This window comes from Cebus imitator, unplaced genomic scaffold, assembly GCF_001604975.1.
Source record: "Cebus imitator isolate Cc_AM_T3 unplaced genomic scaffold, Cebus_imitator-1.0 Scaffold143, whole genome shotgun sequence".
In the NCBI taxonomy this organism is placed as follows: domain Eukaryota; kingdom Metazoa; phylum Chordata; class Mammalia; order Primates; family Cebidae; genus Cebus; species Cebus imitator.
Genome location: NW_016107458.1, coordinates 4,323,894 through 4,347,446, shown reverse-complemented (window position 1 = coordinate 4,347,446; position 23,553 = coordinate 4,323,894). Strand labels below are relative to the sequence as shown.

Here is a 23,553-nt window from a genome sequence, read left to right as displayed (position 1 = left end):
AAAAAAAAAAAAAAAAAAAAAAATCACTTTAAAGGAAGCAGAAACTTGATAACATTGTGTCAGGGACAAAGATAGCATTTACGTTATAAAATTTATTAAAGGAATGATACCACCATGTGTTCATTAGAATAGTATACATCTAAAGTATGGATATAATCCAAATTATGTATTTTGATAATCCAGATTAGTATAATCCAAATTGTATATTGTCATGCAGTAATGAGCCTGCACTACAATAATACAGCTTTAAAATTTATGTCCATTTTTAGTTCTAATAATAAAATTTTCTTAGGCTGGGCAGGGTGGCTTATGCCTGTTATCGCAGCACTTTGGGAGGCCAAAGTGGGAGGATCACTTAAGGCCAGGAGTTCGAGATGAGCCTGATCTACATGGTGAAACTCCGTCTCTCCTAAAAATACAAAAATTAGCCAGGTGTGGTGGTGGACTCCTGTAATCCCAACTACTTGGGAGGCTGAGGCAGACGAATTGCTTGAACCCGGGAGGCAGAGGTGGCATTGAGTCGAGATCATGCCACAGCACTCCAGCCTGGGCAACAGAGCAAGACTCCGTCTTAAAAAAATTTTTTTTTCTTAAGTACTTATTGTTAGATTTAAATACCCAGGTTTATAATAAAATATCATCACAGTGAACTGGAGGAGGGAAGGAAATTAATCATCTTTAGTTTGATTACCCACTGTAAAAACCGAATTGGGAATATGCTCAAACAATACAGTAAAACAGTGATATATGATGTACACTTGGGTTTTAGGAAAAACATTGCTGAAACTTTTTTTTTTTTTAAGTCAGTCTTTTCTTTGTTTTCTTGAATGATTCTATAAGAGGAAAAACTAAAAGAGAGTAAAAGAGTTCTAGGATCCTAGGCAGATTACTAGTTTGAACTTTGGTTTTCTGATTTACAGTGAAACCAGATATCTCTAAAGTGTTTCTGGGTCTAAATGTGGTCAGTGTATAATTAGGAGACAGACATAGGTGAGAGGTATATAAGGGTTTCAAATGTAGAATAAAGAAAATAGAAATAAAAGATAGAAGAAGGCTAGAGAGGAAAGGTATTTACTGAAAGTGATTGCAAATGAAATTTATATTACTGTAAGTATAACTAAATTTTTTGTTACTGGTGTTGTTCTTACTCTGTTCTCCCAATTACAAGTATGCTTTTCTCCACAATGATAGCTTGACTAGACCGAGCTTTTATGCATTAAGTGATATGGCCAGTACAGTAGGTACTCAGTGAGTATTTGTTTAACTACTGACTAAAAAAGATACCGGACAAGAAAAAAGAAAAAAAGACAAAGATGGCAGAGTTGATTGCCTAAATAAAACAGGATTTTTCCTTTAGTTTTACCGTGACTTCTTGACCGTGCTGCTGTTTGTCTTTGTTTGCCATGACATGTGATCTGACTTCTGCAATATAGCCTACTTGTTTTTATAAGTCGCTAGTTCTGGTTGATGCTTTTACTTGAGAGGCTCACTTTTCCATTTAAACTCTCATTTGCCTTGGGCTCTTCTGATTTTTTTACTGTTTATCTTGCAATAAGCATAAATCAGTGACAGGTCAGATTTAGCCTGCCTTACTAATATTCTTCCTTGTTCTGCAGATCCCAAACTGTACTTTAGGACTCTATTATTCAACTGATTGTTTGTTTGTTTATTTTCTTCTCTCTTTTTTTTTTTTTATTTTACTTTTAAGTCCTGGGGTACATGTGCAGCAGATCTTGCAGGATTGTTGCATAGGTATTGAGATACACCTTAGTGAGAGTACCTATTCCAACAGAGTACCAGGCTGCCAACAGTGTTATTAGCTTGGAGAATGTCAGCTCATAACTCTCAGTAGAAAGCAGTGGTTTAAAAAAACACTATGCTTAGTCTTGTTTACTCTTATTTTTATTTATTCAAACAGTATTTGTGTTAGGAAATATGCTGAGTTTTAGAAATAAAAACATGAATAAGAAGATATGGTCCCCCTTGTGAAGGAACTTAGAATCTAGTGAGAAACTGGAAGTCAAAAAGACCAAGTACTGGAAGACCTATGACAGTTACGTACAAATAAAGGGGAATAGTTATACCATAGGGTGGAACTGAGAGAGTATATAGTCTAGGACTTTGAGAATGATGTAACAGTGTAACTCACTATATTAACATATTAATGGACAAGGATCAGATGGGAGTAGATGTGGGAAAAATTGGATATGCAAGGTGTGCTGTGGCTTGTGCCTGAAATCCTAGCTAGCCAGAAGGCTGAGGCAGGAGGATCACTTGAGGCTAGGAGTTTGAGGCAAGCCTGAGCAACATAGAGAAGCTAAAACATTTTTTTAGGCTGAGCACGGTGGCTCATGCCTGTAATCCCGGCAATTTGGGAGGCTGAGGTGGGTGGCTCACTTGAGTTCAGGAGTTCGAGATCAGCCTGGCCAACATGGTGGAACCTCGTCTCTACTAAAAATTCAAAAATTAGCCAGGCATGTGGCGCACATCTGTAATCTCAGTTACTCAGGAGAGTGAGGCCGAAGAATTGCTTGAGCCTAGGAGGCAGAGGTCGCGGTGAGTGGAGGTTGCACCACTGCACTCCAGCCTAGGTGACAGAATGAGACTGTATCACAAAAAACAAAACAAAACATTTTTTAAAAAGTTTGCTAGGCATGGTGGTGCACATCTGTAGTTCCAACTACTTGGAAGACTAAGAAGGATTGCTTGAGCTTACAAGTTCAAGGCTGCACAAAGCTATGATCACGGCACTGTTCCTCAGCCTGGGCAACAGAGGGAGACTCTGTCGTCAAAATAAATAAATAAATAAATTATAATACTGGATAAAGTTGAGCACCTATTCAGACGTTAAACAGAAATGAAAGGGAACTGAGCCTGATAGATGGTACCTATCAGAAAATTACAGTAAACATCATGCATTAATGGTGAAACATTAAATGTCATTCTGTTACAGAACAGCAAAATAAGGATATCTGTTGTCTCTATTTTTATTTGTTAATACAATAAGTAAAGAAATAGAAATGTAATGCAAGATTGAAACGGTAGAAATAAACTGTCATTTACTGATGGTGTGATTTTTTTTTTAACCTAGAAAAACCAAGAATATGGCCATGTAAACTTAAGTTTTGAAAGGTGGTTAATTAGAAATTTAGCATTCAAAAACTCTGTAGTTTCGGCTGGGCACAGCGGCTCACACCTGTAATCCCAGCACTTTGGGAGGCCAAGATAGGTATGTCACTTGAGGTCAGGAGGCCAAGACCGGCCTGGCCAGTATAGTGAAACTTCATCTCTACTAAAAACACATAAAAACGTTAGCTGGGCATGGTGGCACGTGCCTGTAGTCCCAGCTACTCTGGAGGCTGAGACATGAGAATCGCCTGAACCTGGAAGGCAGAGGTTTCAGTGAGCTGAAATTATGCCACTGCATTCCAGCCTGGGCGACAGAGTGAGGCTCTGTGTCAAAAACAACAAAAAACAAAACTCTGTAGTTTTCCTGTTATACAATAGAACCAGTAGGCAGTGCAATAGAAAAAAAAAATCCATTTCACAAAAACAACAAAAACTTTGTTACTCAAGTAAGAAAAAAAATCTTCAATATATAAGACTTTTGTGGGGAAATTTTAAAATTTTCCTGATGGAAATTACTTGCCAGTTTTTAATCAAATTGATATTACTGATATCAATAAATCCCAACAAGGTTTCTCATAGAGCCTTATAAATATCCTAAAATGATAGAAAAGAGCACTGTGTTGATTAACGAAGACAGTGGAGATAAAACAACAAAGGAAAGGGGCTTAGTAGAACTGAGATCATAATAGTTAGGATAAACTTGAAAAAAAGCAATTTAGCCAGGGCGTCTTGCCCTAGTATACATCAAGATGTAATGAACTATAGTTGTTAAGATGGTGCTGTTGCCATGGGAATATATAGATAGACGAGTGAAACATACTAGAGAACACAGAAACAAGCCAGGCCTATATATTAATTGGATGCATTGAGAAGAACACAGCATCTCCTCTGTGTTTTTCCTGTTAAGGATATATAACCTGAACTTAATTATGAGTCAACACAGTCTTATCAGACAAACCCAGTTGAAAGTAATTCTATGAAGTAAGTGGCCTATAGCCCTTCTAAAGTGTCTGGTTCATATACATCAACAAAAGACTGAGAAGCCTCCAGCCTGAAAGAGATTAAAGATTGCAGTTCAGGCTAGCAAATGCTAAGTGTTATTTTCAACAGGATCTATTTTCTGTAAAGGACATCCATTCATTATTGGGACAAGTAGGGAAACGGGAATGGATTCTTAACATTGGACTATGTAGTAATGTATGTTTAATATTGCCCCATAGATCATTTAGATCTGTTTATTCATTTATTGCCCCATAGATCTGTTTATTCATTTCAACTTTTTTTCTTCTCTCCATGCTTCTTTGGATTGTTTTTATTGTAATGTCTTCAAATTCACTAATTGTTTGCTATACAGTGTCTTAATTCATTGTTAAGCTTGTGCAGTGAATTTTTCATTTCAGGTAGTTGTATTTTGCAGCTTTAGAAGTCCCATTTGAGTTTTGAAAATATAATTTACATTTCTTTCTACTTAATGTTCACGTTTTTCTTTAAATCTTTTAGTAGGTTTATAATAGCTGTTTTAAAGTCCTTGTCTGTTATTTCCATGATCTTTTTCATTTCTTGGTCTGTTTCTGTTTACTGTTTCCATTTTCCTTCCTGGTTATGGATCACATTTTTCTGATCTTTTGAGTCTATTAATTTTTTATTGTATGGAGGACATTGTAATGATTACATTTTGGAGTATGTGGACTTTGTCCTTTTAGAATGACAAACTTTGTTTTGGCAGTTTGTCAAGTTACTTGCAATCAGTGTGATCCTTTCAAGGCTTGTTTTGTTGGTGGTGGGGTTCTTGAATAGCTTTTACTCGGCTACTGATTTAGTCCTCCTAAGACCCATGACTCTTCTGCAGTCTCTGCTGTATGTTCTGGATGTTCATTAAGGTCTCTACTCCACTCTGCTTGCCAGAACTCAAATTTCTCTCTGTACATTGTGAGCTTTGAGAATTGTTTAGCTTACAGCTTTCTTGTATTTGATCTCTGCTTAGTCTTGTGGAGTTTTAGGGTATGCATGCACAATTTAATATTCAGCCAAAATCTTGTTGTTTTTTTGTTTTGTTTTCGAGATAGGGTCTCACCATATTGCCCAGGCTGGTCTTGAATTCTTGGCCTCAGGCATTCCTCCTGCTTTAGCTTCCCAAAGTGCTGGGATTACAGGCATGAACCACCACATCCATGCGTGTGCAAAGCCAAAGGCAAAATCTTAAAGGCAGATTTTTGGAGCTCTTTGTTAGTGTAGCTTCCTTTTCTCTGGTATTCTTTTCTGAATGTGTCAGTCAGTTCAGCATCCATGAACTCCAGCATTATCTCCTCAAGTTCAACAAGACTTGGGCTACCCATTTTCCTGTACCTCATTCTGGAAAGCACCTCACTGCCTTACTAGAGAGAATCCAGTCTTGCAGACCTGCTGTTCAGTCAGAAAACAGTTTTTTCATGCTTTGTCCAGTTTTCTAGTTTTTTTAATGGTGAGAATGCATCTTCCCCCTTTTTGTAATAGCTACTTCTTCCTACTTATTAATAGCTTAGTTTGATTGCATTGTTTTCTCAACTAGTCCCCTGAGCAATCTCAGTGTAAATGGTTGAATTGATCCAAGGTTGGGGATTAAGAATGTGGGGGTGTGGTCAAAGGACAAAGGATCAAGATATTGGGAGTGGCGGCAAACAAATAGTTGAAGCAGTGGTTCTCAGTATGGATGGAGGATCCTTTTGAGGGTCCCTAGGGTCTTCCCACTACTAACTACATGTGAGGATGAAATGTCTTCATATACTTGAACCAAAATACTAAACAATGGATTAAATGCAGAAGCAAAGCATCTGTTTCGTAAAAGTTAAACTACACATTAAAGAGATGCAGAAATAGTAAAGCAATACCACTCAGTTTTCTAAGTTCTTTTTGTTTGGTTTTTGTTAGCCTGTAATGGTTTTATTATTTTGTTACAGTGAGTTAATAAATAAATAACTTTGAAATTTTCTGTATTTCTTTTTTTTTTTTCTTTTTGAGACGGATTGTCCCCCTGTACCCCATGCTGGAGTGCAGTGGTTCGATCTTAGCTGACTGCAACCTCCGCCTCCTGGGTCCCAGCGTTTCTCCTGCCTCAGCCTCCAAAGTAGCTGTGGCAGGGACTACAGGCGCCTGCCACCACACCCAGCTAATTTTTGTATTTTTAGTAGAGACGGGGTTTCATCATGTTGGCCAGGACGGTCTTGAACTCCTGACTTCAGGCAATCTACCCACTTCAGCCTCCCAAAGCACTGGGTTACAGGCATGAGCCACCATGCCCTACCTCCATCTTTATTTCTAACACAGTAAATATTAAGTATAGCCCACAAAATCAAAAATTGTTTGGAGTTATCAATTAAGATTACAAAGGGGTCTTGAGACTTAAAAGTTTGAGAATTGCTGAAATAAAGCACCATAGAGTCTAATCTGTTTAGGGAAGGAACTGAAGGGGTTAGGAGTGTAATGGACTGTGTAAAAAGAAAACAGATTAAAGAATGAGGTGTTTCTATTCAGTTTGTATTTTGGGTGGGTGTCAATTTCTTGACTTTTCTCCATCCTTGTGTGGAGGTGCCACAATTTCCCATTCTTAACCAGGGATGGCTTGACTATTTTTCTTCTGCATTTTCTGCTGCCTCAGGATAATTGAGCCCTTAGTGTTCGTTGAATCTGTAACTTTACCCGAGATAAAAATACTAACCTGTGTCATCCACTTTTTTCTTGAATTTCTCTGGGACATTGCCTTTTCAAATGTAATCCCTACTACTCAGTGAGGAGAAATAACATTTATTGGTTATTAGCCCATATTTTAAATGGATTTATTTGTGTGATAGAACTGTATATTCAAAGGAAATAGGAAGTTATTCATCCCAGGAGTGTGGAGTGGCTAAATGAGAATGAAAGGCAATATCTGACTTATGTTTGAAATTAATTTTGTTCTTGCTTTAGGAGTATCAGTTGCATTTATATTAATTAGAAGTATGGAATACATGTCAAAGTAATAATCTGCCCTTTTGGACCATCTCTGTTAATGCAGATGAGCACACAATTTATTTAAGTAAAAAAGTATTATATGATTAATTTTGGTTATGTATAGGTTGATAATAGTGTTTTATGTAATTTTAAAGTATTTTTTAATTTCTTACAGTAATCCTAAATTGGAGAGTCAGAGAGTAAACAAAAAAGTCAATAATGATGCCTCCCTTAGAATGCATAATCTATCCATTTTGGTGAGACAGATTAAATTTTACTACCAGGTAAGTGCCCTTTTTAAAAATCTGGGGTTTTAATACTACTTACATTTTTGTATTATTTAATATCATCTAACAAATATTTAAGTGTTTATTGTATGCCAGATTCTGATCTATTTACTAACATTAGAGTAGGAAATAAGATAGTTTATTTCTTATGAATGTTAAGGGCTTAAGTAAGCACTTAATAATTTTCTAATATTACAGATTATTACTGTATTTTATCTGTTTTAAAAGTCAGTTCCCAGTTTCCTGAGAACCTGCATAGTGTAATATTTTGTTGTTAGCTTTCTTGAATTGTGCCTTTGAAAAGTGTATTTCCATTTTTTGGAAAATATCTAAATTGGATGCATATTTTAGTTTTTAAATATGAACATTGTTGAGGCTTTCAGTATACCTCTAAGAATTGCTATATCTGTATTGCATAAATTTTGGTATGATGTGTTTTAAAAGATGATTATTTCTGCACATTTTCTTATTTCTGCTATGATTTATTTCACTTATAAGTTACTTAGAAGTATACTTTTAAATTTTTGAACATGGTATTTTTCAGGTAACTTTTTGGTGGTTTTCTTTTGGTCAAAGAATATGGTTTGTATTATACTGATTCTTTGATATTTGTTAAGAATTACTTAGCTTGGTCTAGTATGTTGTTGTCAGTTTTCTTTAAAGTTCTGTGTGTGCTTGAAAAAGATACGTATTCTCTAATTGTTTGGGTGCAGAGTTATAGCAACCTTGTTTGTTAATTGTATTGTTCAAATCTTTTATAGCCTTATTGATTTGTCTTTTGAGCCATTAGTTACTGAGAAAGAGGATTTGAACTGTGCCATATAATGATGAATTTATCAAATTTTATTTTTATAGACTTTGAAACTGTTACTAGGTGCAAATGAATTTAAAATTGCCTGTAATCCCAGCACTTTGGGAGGCCAAGGCAAGCATATCACAAGGTCAAGAGATCGAGACCATCCTGGCCAACACGGTGAAACCCCGTCTCTACTAAAAATTAGCTGGGTGTGATAGCACACACCTATAGCCCCAGCTACTCAGGAGGCTGACGCAGGTGAATCGCTTGAACCTGGGAGGAAGAGATTGCAGTGAGCTAAGATTGCACTTCTGTACTCCAGACTGGCAACGGCGCAGGACTTTGTCCCACCCTCCCCTCAAAAAAAATTGTTAAATCTTCCTGAAGAATTTGATTATTTATCAGTAATTGTTTCTTTTCCTATTTTTTTTTTTCTTTTTTTGAGATGGAGCCTCATTCTGTCACCCAGGCTGGATTGCAATAGTGTGATCTCATCTCACTGCAACCTTCACCTCCTGAGTCCAAGTGATTTTCCTGCTTCAGACTCCTGAGTAGCTGGGACTATATGCAAGCACCACCACGTCCAGCTAATTTTTATGTTTTCAGTAGAGATGGGATTTCACCATGTTGGCCAGGCTGTTCTCAAATTCCTGACCTCAGGTGATCCACCTCCCGTAGCTTCCCATAGTGCTGGGATTATAGGCATGAGCCACTGTGCCCAGTCTATCAATAATTATTTCTACATGTTTTTCCTTTCTACTGGCTTAAAATTTTTTTACTCTTCCTATTTTTACAGAGGTGACTTTTGAAATTATACATTTTATACCGAAACATAGGAAAGGCCAAAATTAATATCTTTACCCTTTTGTGGATTAGTGCTATGACTTTATAATGTTTTAACTCTGGTCATTCTCTTTTATGACTTTTAAGATCTTCTTGTCTTGTATTTTAGGGCTTTTTCTTTACAAATTAAATATTGAGAAGTACTGTTAAATAAAAAACAGTTTCTTTATTATTATTTTTTTGAGATGGAGTCTCGCTCTGTTGGCCAGGCTGGAGGCAGTGGCACGATCTCAGCTCACTGTAACTTCCGTCTCCTGGGTTCCACCAATTATCCTGTCTCAGCCTCCTAAGTAGCTGGGATTACAGGTGCCCACTACCACACTTGGCTAATTTTTTTGTATTTTTAGTAGAGGCTGGGTTTCACCATGTTGGCCAGGCTGGTCTTGAACTCCTAATCTGGTATGATCCACTCGCCTCAGTCTCCCAAACTGCTAGGATTACAAGTGTGAGCCGGTGTACCCAGCCCTGTTTCTTTAGATCAAGCTGCATGTTTTTCTTTGAGAATATTTGTCTGAAAATGCCTTTATTTCACTCTTGTTTTTGAAAGATAGTTTTTTGTTTGTTTATTTTTAAAATAGAGATAGAAGGCTGGGCGCAGTGGCTCACGCCTGTAATCCCAGTACTTTGAGAGGCCAAGGTATGCAGATATAAATTAAAAAAATTGAATAAATAAAATAGCGACAGAGTCTCACCATGTTGCCTAGGCTGATCTTGAACCTGGGATTGCAGGCATGTGCCACCATGCCCAGCTAAGCTGTCTTTTTTCTCTGCAAGCTGCTTTTAGTATTTACTCTTCTAATATTTTCTCTTTTCTATTCTACCAATCCTATATAGTTCACATATTTCTATTGATACATATTAGACTTTGTTACTCTGTTTCTTGCTTATTAAACTTTTATTTATTAAGCTTGTGCTGCATTCCAAGTGTTGTTTTCAGAACTCTCTAATTTACTAATTTGCTCCTTATTTGTGTCAAATCTTCTGTTTAACACTTTGATGATATCTTTCATTTCTGGAAGTTTTATTTGGTTCTTTTTACATTGCCTTTTCATTTTGTCCATTAATCATTTTCTTAACTCTTTCCTTTATTTCTTCAGATATTTAAATTTTCTCTATTTTAGATTTCATATCTGATAATTCAAAAATCTGAAATATGTGCAGATCTGAATCTGTTCTTTGTTTTCTGCTTTCTGTTTCTTGTTGTGGTGATAGTAGTGGTGGCCGTGGCAGGGGTGGCAGTGATGTGTGTGTTTTAATTGTGAGCTCATATTTTGGGGTGGGACTTTGTGGGAATTCTTTGTGTTCAAGTCATAGATTCGTTTCCTTTTGTGCAACCAACCCTGAACCACCTTTATTTTAAGCAAGTTTGGCCGGGTGCAGTGGCTCTTGCCTGTAATTCCAGCACTTTGGGAGGCCAAGATGGGTGGATTACTTGAGGTCTGGAGTTCCAAACCAGCCTGGCCAACATGGTGAAACCCTGCCTCTACTAAAAATACAAAAATAAAATGAGCTGGATATGGTAGTGCATGTCTGTAGCCCCAGCAACTTGGGAGGCTGAGGCACAAGAATTGCTTGAACCTGGGAGTTAGAAGGTAGTGAGCAGAGATCATGCAACTACACTTCAGCCTGAGCGACAGAGCGAGACTCTGCCTAAAAATAGATATATAATTTAAGCAAGTTTATATAGAAGCAATATTGTTGAGTGTAGAAAATTAGAAAAAAGATAATACAGTTTCAATGCCAAGAAATTACCACTGTTATCACCCAAATATATATACTTCTGGATTTTTTTTTCTTTTTTGAGACAGAGTCTCACTTTGTCATCCAGGCTGGAGTGCAGTGGTGCAGTCTCGGCTCACTGCAACATCTGCCTCCACCTAGATTTTGTTTTTCTTTATGCGTTTATAAATTATGTATTTATTTGTTTACATTTTTTATTGATTGATTGAAACAAGGTCTCACTTTGTTGCCTAGGCTAAGATGCAGTGGTGCAGTCACAGCTCGTTGTAGCCCAAGATCTCCTGGGCTCAGGCGGTCATCCCACCTCAGGCTCTCAAGTAGCTGGGACTACATGTGTGTGTCACTATGCTGTATTTATTTATTTTTTGAGATGGGGTCCGGTATTGTTGCTCATGCTGGAGTGCAGTAACACAGTCATAGCTCATAGCTCACTGCAGTCTTGAACACAATTATGTTCACACCAACCACTATTTTAAATTGTCTTCAGAAATGGGTCAGACATTTTATATATATAGTTAATTGGCTTACTGAAATAATTTTTTATTCTCTTTATATTAGAGAGCGTCTGGTTTAATATATGACACATTGCAAGTTAATACGTCCAAATCAATGGAGTTCTCATCAGCGCTTATATTATCTTCTCTTAGAAAATTTAGATTTCGGGGGAAAGGCTGTATAGAACTGTTAAATTTTTTTGTATGTCATATGCCCCTGAGAAGATGTATTTAAGGTTAAATATTTTAGTACCTTTTTTTTTTTTTTCTTTTTTTAAGACAAAGCCTCGCTCTGTCACCCAGGCTGGAGTGCAGTAGCGCCATCTTTACTCCCTGCAGCCTCTGCCTCCCGGGTTCAAGCGATTCTTCTGCCTCTGGCTTCTGACTAGCTGGGATTACTGGCACCTGCCACCATGCCTGGCTAATTTTTTTGTATTTTTAGTAGAGATGGGGTTTTGCCATGTTGGCCAGGCTGCTCTTGAACTCCTCAACGTAGATGATCCTCCCACCTCAGCCTCCGAAAATGCTGGGATTATAGATGTGAGCCACTGTGTCTGGCCATTTTAGTACATTTTGATTGTTCTGACTCATAAAGGGGGAGGTGAATTTGGGTAAGTTAAAATTCAAAAGTGTATCTTTGAAAAAAAACTTTTTTATAGGTTGGTAGGCATCAAGGTCGTCTTGTAAAGACGATTCTCAGGGAGAAAAGCAAATTGACAGAATACCCTCAAATGATTGTTGGGGGACGATTATTTCATTTTATCTTTTCAGTAATGATAGGAAAATTTAAAGGTCAGTGCGCTTTTTTTTTTCATTTTTATGATTTAGAATCTGTAAAAGCTCAGTACAAATTCTAATGTTCACATTTTCCCTCTCCATTTCTTGAACGCCAAACATTCTACCTGGTACTGGGGCTGCTTTGGTGCATAGGACATACCATGTCCCTATTTTCATGGAACTATGGTACTAGTAGAGGAATAATAGGCAAGTAAAAAACTAAATAATTTCTGTTGTGATAAGTAAGACCAATGAAGTAGTAATATGAGAGCTCATGAGAGAGATAAGTGATAACATTAGATTATCAGAAAGTTTATCAAACATATACTTCATTATGGTTAAGTGGCAGTTCAGATCTTTTCAAATAATCACTTGATCCATAGCAAAAAAGAAAAAAAATATATCTGGCTGGGCAAGGTGGCCTATGCCTGTAATCCCAGCACTTTGGGAGGCAGAGACAGGAGATCGTTTGAGTCCAGGAGTTCAAGACTGGCTTTGGCAACATAGTGAGACCTTGTCTCTACAAAAAAAATAAAAAATAAAAACAAATGAGGCAGGTGGATCGCTTGAGCCTGGGAGGTTGAGGCTGCAATGAGCTGTGATTGTAACCACTGCACTCCCGCCTGGTGACTAGAATAAGAACCTGTCTCAAAAACAAAAAAACAAACAAAAAAAAACAACTGCAGTGACAGTCCTTATAATTTTGCTTCAAGGCAAGGAATCTAAAAATTCAAATGAAGTGTCCAGGCACAGTGGCTCAGCCTTGTAATCCCAGCATTTTGGGAGGCCGAGGCGGGTGGATCACAAGGTTAAGAATTCAAGACTCGCCTGGCTAAGTTGGTGAAACCCTGTCTCTACTAAAAATACCAAAAAAATTTAGCTGGGCATGGTGGTAGGCGCCTGTAATCCCAGCTACTTGGGAGGCTAAGGCAGAGAATTACTTGCACCTGGGAGGCGGAGGTTACAGTGAGCTGATATCGAGCCACTGCACTTCAGCCTGGGTGACAAAGCAAGACTCTGTCTCAAAAAAAAAAAAAAAAAAAAAACTGAAGTGGAAATCTGTTCCTTTAAGTCCATTTAGCTGTTACACACATAGCTGTAGCATATTCTTTCTTAAGATAACTTGATTTTAACTGGAACACTAATTCATTAAATATCCAAACTCCATATCATTCATGGAGTAAGTGATTTTAGCAATTTTTGATATTTGTTATTCTAACATGACGCATATATCAAGTAAGTACTTTTCTTTAAATGCAGTCATATTTTGGCAGTAGTTTTTTAAAGAGCTAATACGCCAAGGAAATTTTTGAAACTTTCTTGGATATATCCATAAAGAATTATAGATAAGAGGTGAATTCTGATTAACATCTGGTGTCATGCCACCCTCTGACCATCAGTAAGTGCTCTTAGTGGATCTAGAATTAGAAATTTTAAAAAAGCAGTACAAGTTAATTTTTCAGTTATTTTTCAAGGTTATTTGCTTTATTATCATAGTACCAAGTTAAATAAAGGATTCAAAAACAGTTGAATACTTTCAAAAACATTCCTCAGTAACTAGTTGTATCTGAACATGTCAGTTTATAAAGAATCTGTCATAGTTATTCCTTAATATTGCAAAGATTCAGTAATTATCACATGACATCTATCTATCCTGTAGTCTAATTCATCCCAGACCCTTTGCATATCATCAGTGTCAGTGGTTGTAATGACAGACACAATGTATTTCTTCATTTCTTCAGGGAAGAGGTGGTATAAACAGAAGGTGCATACTTTATGTATTACCTAAATTGAAGAATTCGAAAGCATTCAGTTCTTTCTGAATCACCTTATACCTTCAGAATCTACATACCTTCTTACCACTAAACTTTTACTGAAGTTAAACATCTATTATAGTCTTGAAATAATGGTTCACTGAGGAGGAACTGGCTTTCATGAAATGATCATTAGATAGCATTTTTAATAAAGCAATTAGGTTTTTAAATTTTAATATCAGTTGACATTATAAAAATATAGCTCTCTCATTATATTAAAAATATGGCCAGGTGCAGTGGCTCATGCCTGTAATTCCAACACTTTGGGAGGTCAAGGTGGGTGGATCACTTGAGGTCAGGAGTTCAAGACCAGCCTGGGCAACATGGTGAAACCCTGTATCTACTAAAAATACAAAATTTAGCCAGGCATGGTGGTGGACACCTGTGGTCACAGTTACTCTGGAGGCTGAGGCGGGAGAATGGCTTGAATCTGGGAGGCGGAGGTTGCAGTGAGTTGAGATCACACCACTTCACTCCAGCCTGGGTAATAGAGTGAGACTCCATCTCAAGACAATTTTAAAAAACCATATATATATATATATATATATATATATATATATATATATGTATATCAGTGACAGTACTCATAAATTTGTATGATATATTTTTAGTTTCCTCAGCAAGAACTAACAGGAACAAAAAGCACACATGCTCCAACTTTTATTGAGGAATGTTTCTTAATTTTGCTTGATTTTTATTGAGGATGTTTCTTATATTTCTAGCACCTAAAACTTCAGATTTCCAAATAATAAATATTAGACCATTTTGACTTGGATGCTTTAATTTGGAGATATCTGATATTTTTAAAACTTTATTATTGTTTGTGTGTGTGTAGAGACGAAGGTCTCACTATGTTGCCCAGCCTGGTCTCAAGTGATCCTCCTACCCTGGCCTTCCAAAGTGTTAGGATTACAGGTGTGAGCCACTGCACCCAGCCTGATGTATTATTAACTTAAGCCTATCTGGTATTATAATTTAAGACCATATATAACTTTTTTCATATATGTTTGTTTTAATTGCAGTATAGCACACCTACAGAAGAATGTACAAATCATAAGTTACAGCTTGATGAATAATTGCCTAGTTAGCATTATCCATATAACAAGTATTGGATATCTTTTCACAGGAGACTTTGCAGCAATTAATCATGATGTCGTTGCCAAATGTCTTAATCATTGGCAAAAATCCCTTTTCTGGTAAGTATTAAAATTAACGTAATGTGATAGTAATGTCTAATCTTTGTGTAATACTGTGGTGTTTATTTTTTACTAAAAGCTTGCTTGTTTACATTAACTCACTAGATTTTTTTTACAACTGTAGAAGTTGGAGGTCATGTTCCATTTTATAGAAAGAGACAAGCTTAGGATGTTTTTAAGTTGTAGGTAAGCCCAGAGATAAATTTTACATTAAATTCAGTGTTTTATCTACTATACCAAACAGATACTTTTCTGTGATGATTTTTAGTGTCTCATTATAGAGAAGTATAGAAGATGATATAGTTATAAACTTAAAGGAATATTACCTTAGAAAAGAAATGATTTTGAAATAATTTCCGGATTTCTATTCATATAGTATCTAACATTGCCAAAATTGTTGAATCTTAAGTTTTTCTGATTGATATAATTTACTTATTTATTTACTTATTTATTTTGGAGATGCAGTTTTGCTCTTGTTGCCCAGGCTAGAGTGCAATGGTAGGATCTCGGCTGACTGCAATCTCCGCCTCCTAGGTTCCAGTGATTCTCCTGCCTCAGCCTCCCGAGTAGCCGGAACTGCAGGCATGGCCACCACGCCCAGCTAATTTCTGTATTTTTAGTAGAGACAGGTTTTTACCATGTTGGCCAGACTGGTCTTGAACTCCTGACCTGAAGTGATGTTCCTGCCTCGATCTCCCAAAGTGCTGGGATTACAGGCATGAGCCACCACACCCGGTCTGATATGTTTTAGTTTATATTAAACTTCTTCTGAATGGAAAGAAAAGAGGCAATTTCCTTCTTTTTTATTTTTCTTTCTTTCTTTCTTTTTTTTTTTTTTTTTTGAGACAAGAGTCTCGCTCTGTTGCCCAGGCTGGAGTGCAGTGGCATGATCTCCACTCACTGCAGTCTTCCTCTCCCGGGTTCCAGCAATTCTTCTGCCTCAGCCTCCTGAGTAGCCGCGACTACAGCCACGTGCCACCACACCTGCCTAATTTTTGTATTTTTAATAGAGACAGGGTTTCACCATGTTGGCCAGGATGGTCTCGATCTCCTGACCTCGTGATCTGCCTGCCTTGGCCTCCCAAAGTCTAGGATTACAGGTCTGAGCCACCACACCCAGCCGAGGCAGCTTCTTAGATCATTTAAATTTTTTCTTCAAAATATTCTGCCCTTTACCAGATTTTAAATGTAATATTTTAGAATTGTAATTTTTGAACAGTTGGGGAAATTAACAGCTACCTAACAGTTTCATCAGTGGACTTATCTTTACAGGTTATCCAAATTAAGTGTGTTTTCTTCAGCTCATACCCCCTCTCAGTCAAAACAAAACCAAATAAAAACTTAAATCCAGTAGCTATTTTTATAGAGGAAACTATTAATTAGATGGAGTGAATTAAGAGCTTAGATAGTTTTTAGAGATACTCTGGGATTTGATTATATAAATTTAAAAATGAAAAAAAAAAAAAACCTCATATAGGATGGACTTGTTTTCCATCCTACATGCATTTGGTAAGTACCTACCAAGTTACAGGGACCAGGAGTGGAAATAGTCTATGTTCTGAAGGCTCTTCTGGTTTGGTGAGGGATACACAGATTATGCAGAAATCATGTAAAAGTTAGCATGAAGTAAAAATATGTACCAGTTGTTCTGGCATATAAAATATGCAGCCATTAATTATTCTTAAAGTTGGCATATAAGTGAGGGTTGGGGACCATTGATGATTGGGTCAGGGAGGACTACACAGAGATGATAAGAACTGTGCCTAGGATTGTGATTAGCAAGCAGTTCACTAGGGGGATGAGGAGGTTGGGGAAGGAGGAGAGGCAGAGGGAGCAGTGTTAGTTAAGGCAGAGGAGTGTTTATGTATGCATACTTGAGAGGAATGGTGATTAATGTGGCTCAGTGTAGCTAGAAAGTAGGTTGTTTCATCAAGAGTAGAAGGAAATGTCTGATAAGAAGATTGGGACTTTTTCATAGACAGATTTGCCTAGTAGTAAAAACCTGGCCCAAAGAAGTGATTTTTTTTTCCAGCTGAATATTTTAAGAAAATCTTAATTGAATGCTTTTGGATAGGGAATATTCTCTCCATTTATGTTATAGAGTGTTAGCTTTTACCTGGCTTGTTATATACATTTATTTGAACAGCCTCACTGAAATAGACATTTAAGATTCTGATCTTCATGAACATGCACAGTGGAAAATGATTTAAATTTGATAGGAAGATGAATCATAAGATCTGTGTTTTAAGTAAGAAAACGCTGATAGGCCTAAAAGGAGCCAGACCTATTAGGAGCCATTTTGGCTGCTTTTGTGGCATGTCCCTATATCAACCTGATTTGATAGGTTCTTGATTTGTTAGTCTGGTATAGTACAATCATTTATGGAAAAGGAGTAGATTCATAGTTAGCATACTTATTGCACAGAGCCTTGAAACCTCTTTATCCACTAGCCCTTCAAAATTGATACGATATCCTTGCCCATTTCTTCTGCTGTTACCACCTTGTACATGCATAGAGCTGGTGTTTTGAATTCTCCACTATATATGCTTAGACTGAATCCTTCAGTCAAGTTACTATGCATAAATACCTCTAGAAGTGATTCTCCAAATATAAGAGAGTTGAAAATACAGCAAAATGTTGTCTTTAATAAATTGTTTCTATTTTAGAACAAGGCACAGAAGAAGTTAAAAAACTGCTTTTACTTTTATTGGGTTGTGCAGTTCAGGTAAGTTAAAATACTTTTTCATATTTTCCCTTTAACAACCTCTTTATATATTTTTATTAGGCTCTAGCTTCTGAAACACTTACGGATGGGCCATTGGTTTTCAAAGTCCTTGTTAGGAAATTTCCAATAACTATATAACCTTCTAACAAAATTATATTGAAGAAAAGCACTTACTTTATTTCAGAATTTAGTTATATTATCATAGTCATATCATTTAAAATATTTAATTACTCTTTTCCTTATTCTGAGGCTTATCATGACCCTAAGTTTTTGAGTTTTTTTCCAGAGGTGCCGTTAGAAACCTCTCCCAAAACATTCTTATGATTTATGTTGTACTTGTGTGTGTTTTAGGAGAAGGGAAGGAAGAAAAGAAAGGAAGGGATGAGGCAGAATTTATTTAAAAGGAAAAGTGAAAAAGGAGGCACAATTTGTGAAAAGGGTTTTAGGAGTCTTGGTTATCATTATATTGCTCTTTGATCAATAATTATAATGATAGCTATGATTGTCGAATGCTTTCTTTGTGTCAGATATTATGCCTTACGTAGATTTTCTCATAATATCTTTTTTCAGGTAAGGAGTTTGGGTAGGGTAGTATTTAAGTTATTATCCAAATTAGGACACTTGTGAAAGTCAAAGAAGGTACTGTTAATAATTATAGTGGGCTGAGCATGGTGGGCTGAGCATGGTGGCTTATGCCTGTTATCCCAGCACTTTGAGTGGTTAAGATGCGAGGATCACTTGAGGCCAGGAGTTTGAGACCAGTTTGGGCAACACAATGAAATCCCATTTCTGTTTTAAGTACATATAATAATTATGGTGGAATGGCATGTGTAAACTGGGACTGTCTCAGGCAAATCAGGATGACCATTCTAAGTTTAAATTTAGGTCATATTGCTAGTAGGCCAAAGAACTGAGATTTAACTCTGGTCGGACTTCAGAATCTATTATACTGTGTTGATTTTTCATTTTAGCCATTTTTGGATAAATTATTACAGTGTTATTTTAAACTGTCTCACTTCTTTGTGGAATGATGTTATAAACAAATAAATAATATGATTACTAGTAATTTTTTTACATACATATAACAGAAATTATATATCCCAGAGAATATTGGCTTTTAGAGCTGACTGCTTAGGAGCTATAATCTTATATAATATATGTTATTAAAATTTCATGCTGTGTAATGTACAGGTGTTTACTTAACAACTGAATAAATATTAAGTTGAATATGGTGTTTGTAGTCTTCTAATTAGGTTATCAGATCCTGAGTTAGAAACACAGCTCTTATTTACAGCCTTTATGTACTACATTTGCTTTAAAAAATGTCCTGTGTTGGTGAATGTTGCATAAATTTAGATAGCAACAGCATAAATTTGGTTTTTATTGCTGGTTATTGCTTGGTAGTTATTGCTGGGTTACCCAAATTGACAGTAGGAATGGAGCAGAACCAAGGACCTTTTTCTGAGACAGTCTTTCTTTGTCACTTAGGCAGGAGTGCAGTGGTGTGATCACGACTCTCACTGCAACCTCAACCTCCAGGATTCAAGTGATCTTCCCATTTCAGTCTCCCAAGTAGCTGGAACTACAGGCATGTGCCACCATGCCTGGCTGTGTTGTTGTTGTTGTTGTTGTTGTTTTTAAGAAATGGAGTCTCACTGTGTTACCCAGGCTGGTCTCAAACTCTTGACCTAAGTGATCTTTCTGCCTTGGCCTCCCAAAGTACTGAGGTTATAGGCATGAGCCACCCCTACCTGGCCCCATAGGTTAAATTTATCTGAGAATAAAGAAAGACTAAATTTTTTTTTTTTGAGATGGAATTTTGTTCTTTATGCCCAGGCTGGAGTGCAGTGGTATGATCTTGGCTCACTGTAACCTCTGCCTTCTGGGTTCAAGTTATTCTTCTGCCTCAGCCTCCCAAGCAGCTGGGATTACAGGAACGTGCAACCACACCTGGTTAATTTTTTATTTTTAGTAGAGACAGGGTTTCACCATGTTGGCCAGGCTGGTCTCGAACTCCTGACCTCAGGTGATCCACCCACCTTGGCCTCCCAAAGTGTTGGGATTACAGGCGTGAGCCATCATGCCCCGCCTATTTTTTTCATATTTAGAGAGAATAAGTTTTATCAACTGTAGACCAAAGACTCAAGGAGACTGTCATTCTAACCTATGTCAACATCATTCAAGGTTTTTGTAGAAATGAGGAGATAGAAAGGTTGTCAGACCTTAGTCTTTGATGTGATATGAGCTTGTCAAGAAACTTGGAGACCGTCTTTATACATATTGTATGTCCATGTAGTCATAGCAGAATTATACTTTTATTTGAGAGCCCTTAAGACTTGCATCTATTGTGGTGCTAGAACGACAGATCTACCAATAAAGGAGGAAATATCAAATTTTGAAAAATGTTGGTACCATTCAGTACTTTTAAAATGTTAGTGACCTAGTTTTTTTTTAATGCTTCCTATATATCAGGTGCTGTAGTAAAGGATAGGGACAGGGATTTTAGAAAAAAGAGGTAAATCTCAAGGAGTTTAAATTTTAGAGGAAAGAGAGTAAACAGTTTAAGGTGATAATTACCATAATGTAATATGCATTGGTGTATAAAAATGTTTTCTTAAGTTTGCTTGTAGTATTAAGAAAGGCCTCTGACAAGGTAATATTTGAAATAAGAGCAAAGATGTTGAGAAAACAGCCGATTCAGGGAACATAAAGTGTGGTTGGGCCAGAAGCAGTGGCAGGTGGATCACTTGAGATCAGGAATTCAAGACTAGCCTGGCCACATGATGAAACGTTGTCTCTACTAAAAGAAAAATACAAAAAAATTAGCCGGGCATAGTGGCTTATGCTTGTAGTCTCAGCCACACAGGAGGCTGAGGCAGGAGAATTGCTTGAACCTGGGAGATGGAGGTTGCAGTGAGCCAAGATGGCTCCACTGCACCTCAGCCTGGGGGACAGCAAGACTTAATCTCAAAAAAAAAAAAAAAAAAAGTGTGGTTGAAAAGTAGCATTCATGGAGAAGAATGGCAGGAGATTAGACTAGTGAGTTTACATGAATTGAGTTATGAAAGACTGGATTTGCCACTTTAAGATAGAGTTCAGATTTCAGGCTGGATGCAGTGGCTCATGCCTGTAATCCCAGCACTTGGGAGGCTGAAGCGGGTGGATTACCTGAGGTCAGGAGTTCCAGATCAGCCTGGCTAACATGGCGAAACCCTGTCTCTACTAATACCGCAAAAATTAGCCAGGTGTGGTGGTGCATGCCTGTAATCCCTGCTACTCGGGAGGCTGAGGCTCAAGAATCACTTGAACCCGGGAGGCGGAGGTTGCAGTGAGCCGAAATCGTGCCCTTGCACTCCAGCCTGGGTGACAGAGCAAGACGCCATCTCAAAAAAAAAAAACAACTGTCAGCCTTCAGCTGTGACCATATAAACAATTAGAAATCTTTGTTGATGGTTAATAGCCAGAATGTGCTTCAGGACAAGAAACTATTGAGGAAGCCAATCAGCCAACAAGTATTGTTGGAATACTTCGTAAAATGTCCTCTCTATTACGGAATATGTGTTCATCTTGTAGTGAAGAGATTAAAATTCTAACAATTAGTATAATATGTAAATAGCATGTTTCCCCACATCTACGTCAATCAATTTTATCTGTTACAATTGTTATTTGTAGGTAGAATTAGCAAGATAAAGTTGCTGACATGATTCTAGAGTTTAGGAAATCAGTGGGCCACAGATTTCAAGAGATACTATATTCATGAAAAGAAATAGGGGCCGGGTGCAGTGGATCATGTCTGTAATTCCAGCACTATGAGAGGTCAGGCAGGAAGATCACTTGAGCCCAGGAGTTTAAGACCAACCTGGGCAATGTAAGGAGGCCCTGTCTATCAAAGAAAAAAAGGCGGGGGTGGGGGAAGAGGAGAAAGAGAAACAAGCATTGGGAAATTGAAAAATGTGTTCTTCTTTTGAAGAAAAAAATAAATTCTTGAGAGGAAGCAGCATTCAAAAACAGTAACGTTAACCAGTATCCAAAGATCTTACCTCACAGAATAAATTATAATTATGACTTTTAATCCTTGATTATACATAGGTAAAAGCCACAGAAATAACTTTAAATATGAAGAAAACTGTCCAAGGATAGGCTTGGGTATTTTTGTTATTGGTTGGCCAACTCAGTCAAGTTTCTCCAGAATCTTTTTCAATGGATAACACAAGCCTTCTGAACCAGTTCTGAGCATCACCTAGAATTTCAACAGATCTGTGACTTTTCATCCTAGCCCTGAAGTAGTTGAGAGAGTCCTAGGTGAAACCATCATATGCAGAAGTAAAATCGTTGCAGTGTTTTGTTTGGAAATTTCTTTTGTTCTAAGGCAATGTGAAATTCACCCCTTTTTAGCAGAACTTAAAACCTATATAAAACCTATCAGTGCAGGCTACTTAGTATCCAGAAATATTACTTATTTTGGACTTTCGCCAGGTTGGGTAGTGCTGAAAGTAACTGGGTGTTAAGTGTGGTTGAAATTAAAAATTTGACCCTTTTATGTACCCTCAAAAGACATCTAACGTTAATTAATATATGATTCTGAAACCAGTTTTGAACTAGGTTAGTTTGACAGCTACAATCTATTAATTTACTTATCAGTGATCTGTAAAGCATATTAAAAGTTAGCATTTTATAACTTTATCATATCACTTTTTAAGGAAATAAAACAATTTCTGCAGGGTTCAGTGATGCACCTTTAGTCTCAGCTACTTGGGAAGATCACTTGAGGCCAGGAGTTCAAAGCTGCTGCTGTATGCTATGATCATACCTGTGAATAACCACTGTGCTCCAGCCTGGGTAATGTAGCAAGACCCAGTCTCTTTAAAAAAAAAAACAATTTCTAGCAAGACATTTGTTTTTCTGAGTATATATAAAAATACAAATATACCTCAAAGAGGGAGACTTTTGTTGATAGAAGTATTGTTTTAATATACATGATAGGAAATTTACCATTTTAACAATTTTTAAAGTACATAGTTCACTGGTATTCTGATTGCTGTACATTCACATTGTTGTGTAAGCATTACCACCATCCATCCCCAGAACTTTTCTTACCTTCCGAAACTAAAGCTCTGTATCCATTAAATAATGACTCCTTTTGTTACCACCCGTTGATAGCTACCACTTTATGTCTCTATGAATTTGATTGCTCTAGCAACCTCATATAAATAGAGTCACACAGTATTTGTCCTTTTGATTGGCTTGACTTAGCATAATGTCTTTAAGTTTCATTCATGCTATAGCATGTATCAGAATTTCCTTCCATATTAAGGCTGAATAATATTCCATTGTTTATACCAAATTTTGTTTATCCATTCATCGATGAACATTTGAGTTGCCTCCATTTTTTGGCCCTTGTAAACAATGTTGCTATGAACATGAGTATACAAATGTCTGTTAGAATCCCTGCTTATTGCTTTTTGGTAGAACTGTAGTTTGTTTAGACCTATATTACTGGTTTTCTTATTTAAAACACGATAATGTGTTCCTTGTTTTATTGTCTTGTTCATTAGCTTGTTTTGGGTGCCATTTCCTCTATTTTAGTATAGCTTTTCCACGTAAACTGGTCTTCTTTCTTTAACATCAGAGAACAGGTACTGAAAATATGAGGAATTTGAGGAATAATGTATTAAGGGCTTAAGCTCTCTGGTGCAAGATGTACAACTTTAGGGTTAATGCATTTCTCCCTCCTACCCACCTCCCACCCTAATCACTTTGCTTTTTTCCTGTGTCCCAGTTTCCAT

General features: G+C 37.0%; 1 protein-coding gene across 7 annotated transcripts in view; it reads left to right on the top strand.

Moving 5' to 3' along the window:
* The window catches only part of CCDC88A (coiled-coil domain containing 88A), a 126,015-nt gene that overhangs the window by 24,775 nt on the left and 77,687 nt on the right, over positions 1–23,553 (top strand). For all 7 annotated transcript variants that reach the window (XM_017542392.2, XM_017542398.2, XM_017542393.2 and 4 more), the window contains exons 3-5: positions 7,271–7,379; positions 14,973–15,042; positions 17,709–17,767. In XM_017542392.2, coding sequence (XP_017397881.1) covers positions 7,271–7,379; positions 14,973–15,042; positions 17,709–17,767 — 238 coding nt within the window. The remainder of the gene's footprint in view (positions 1–7,270; positions 7,380–14,972; positions 15,043–17,708; positions 17,768–23,553) is intronic.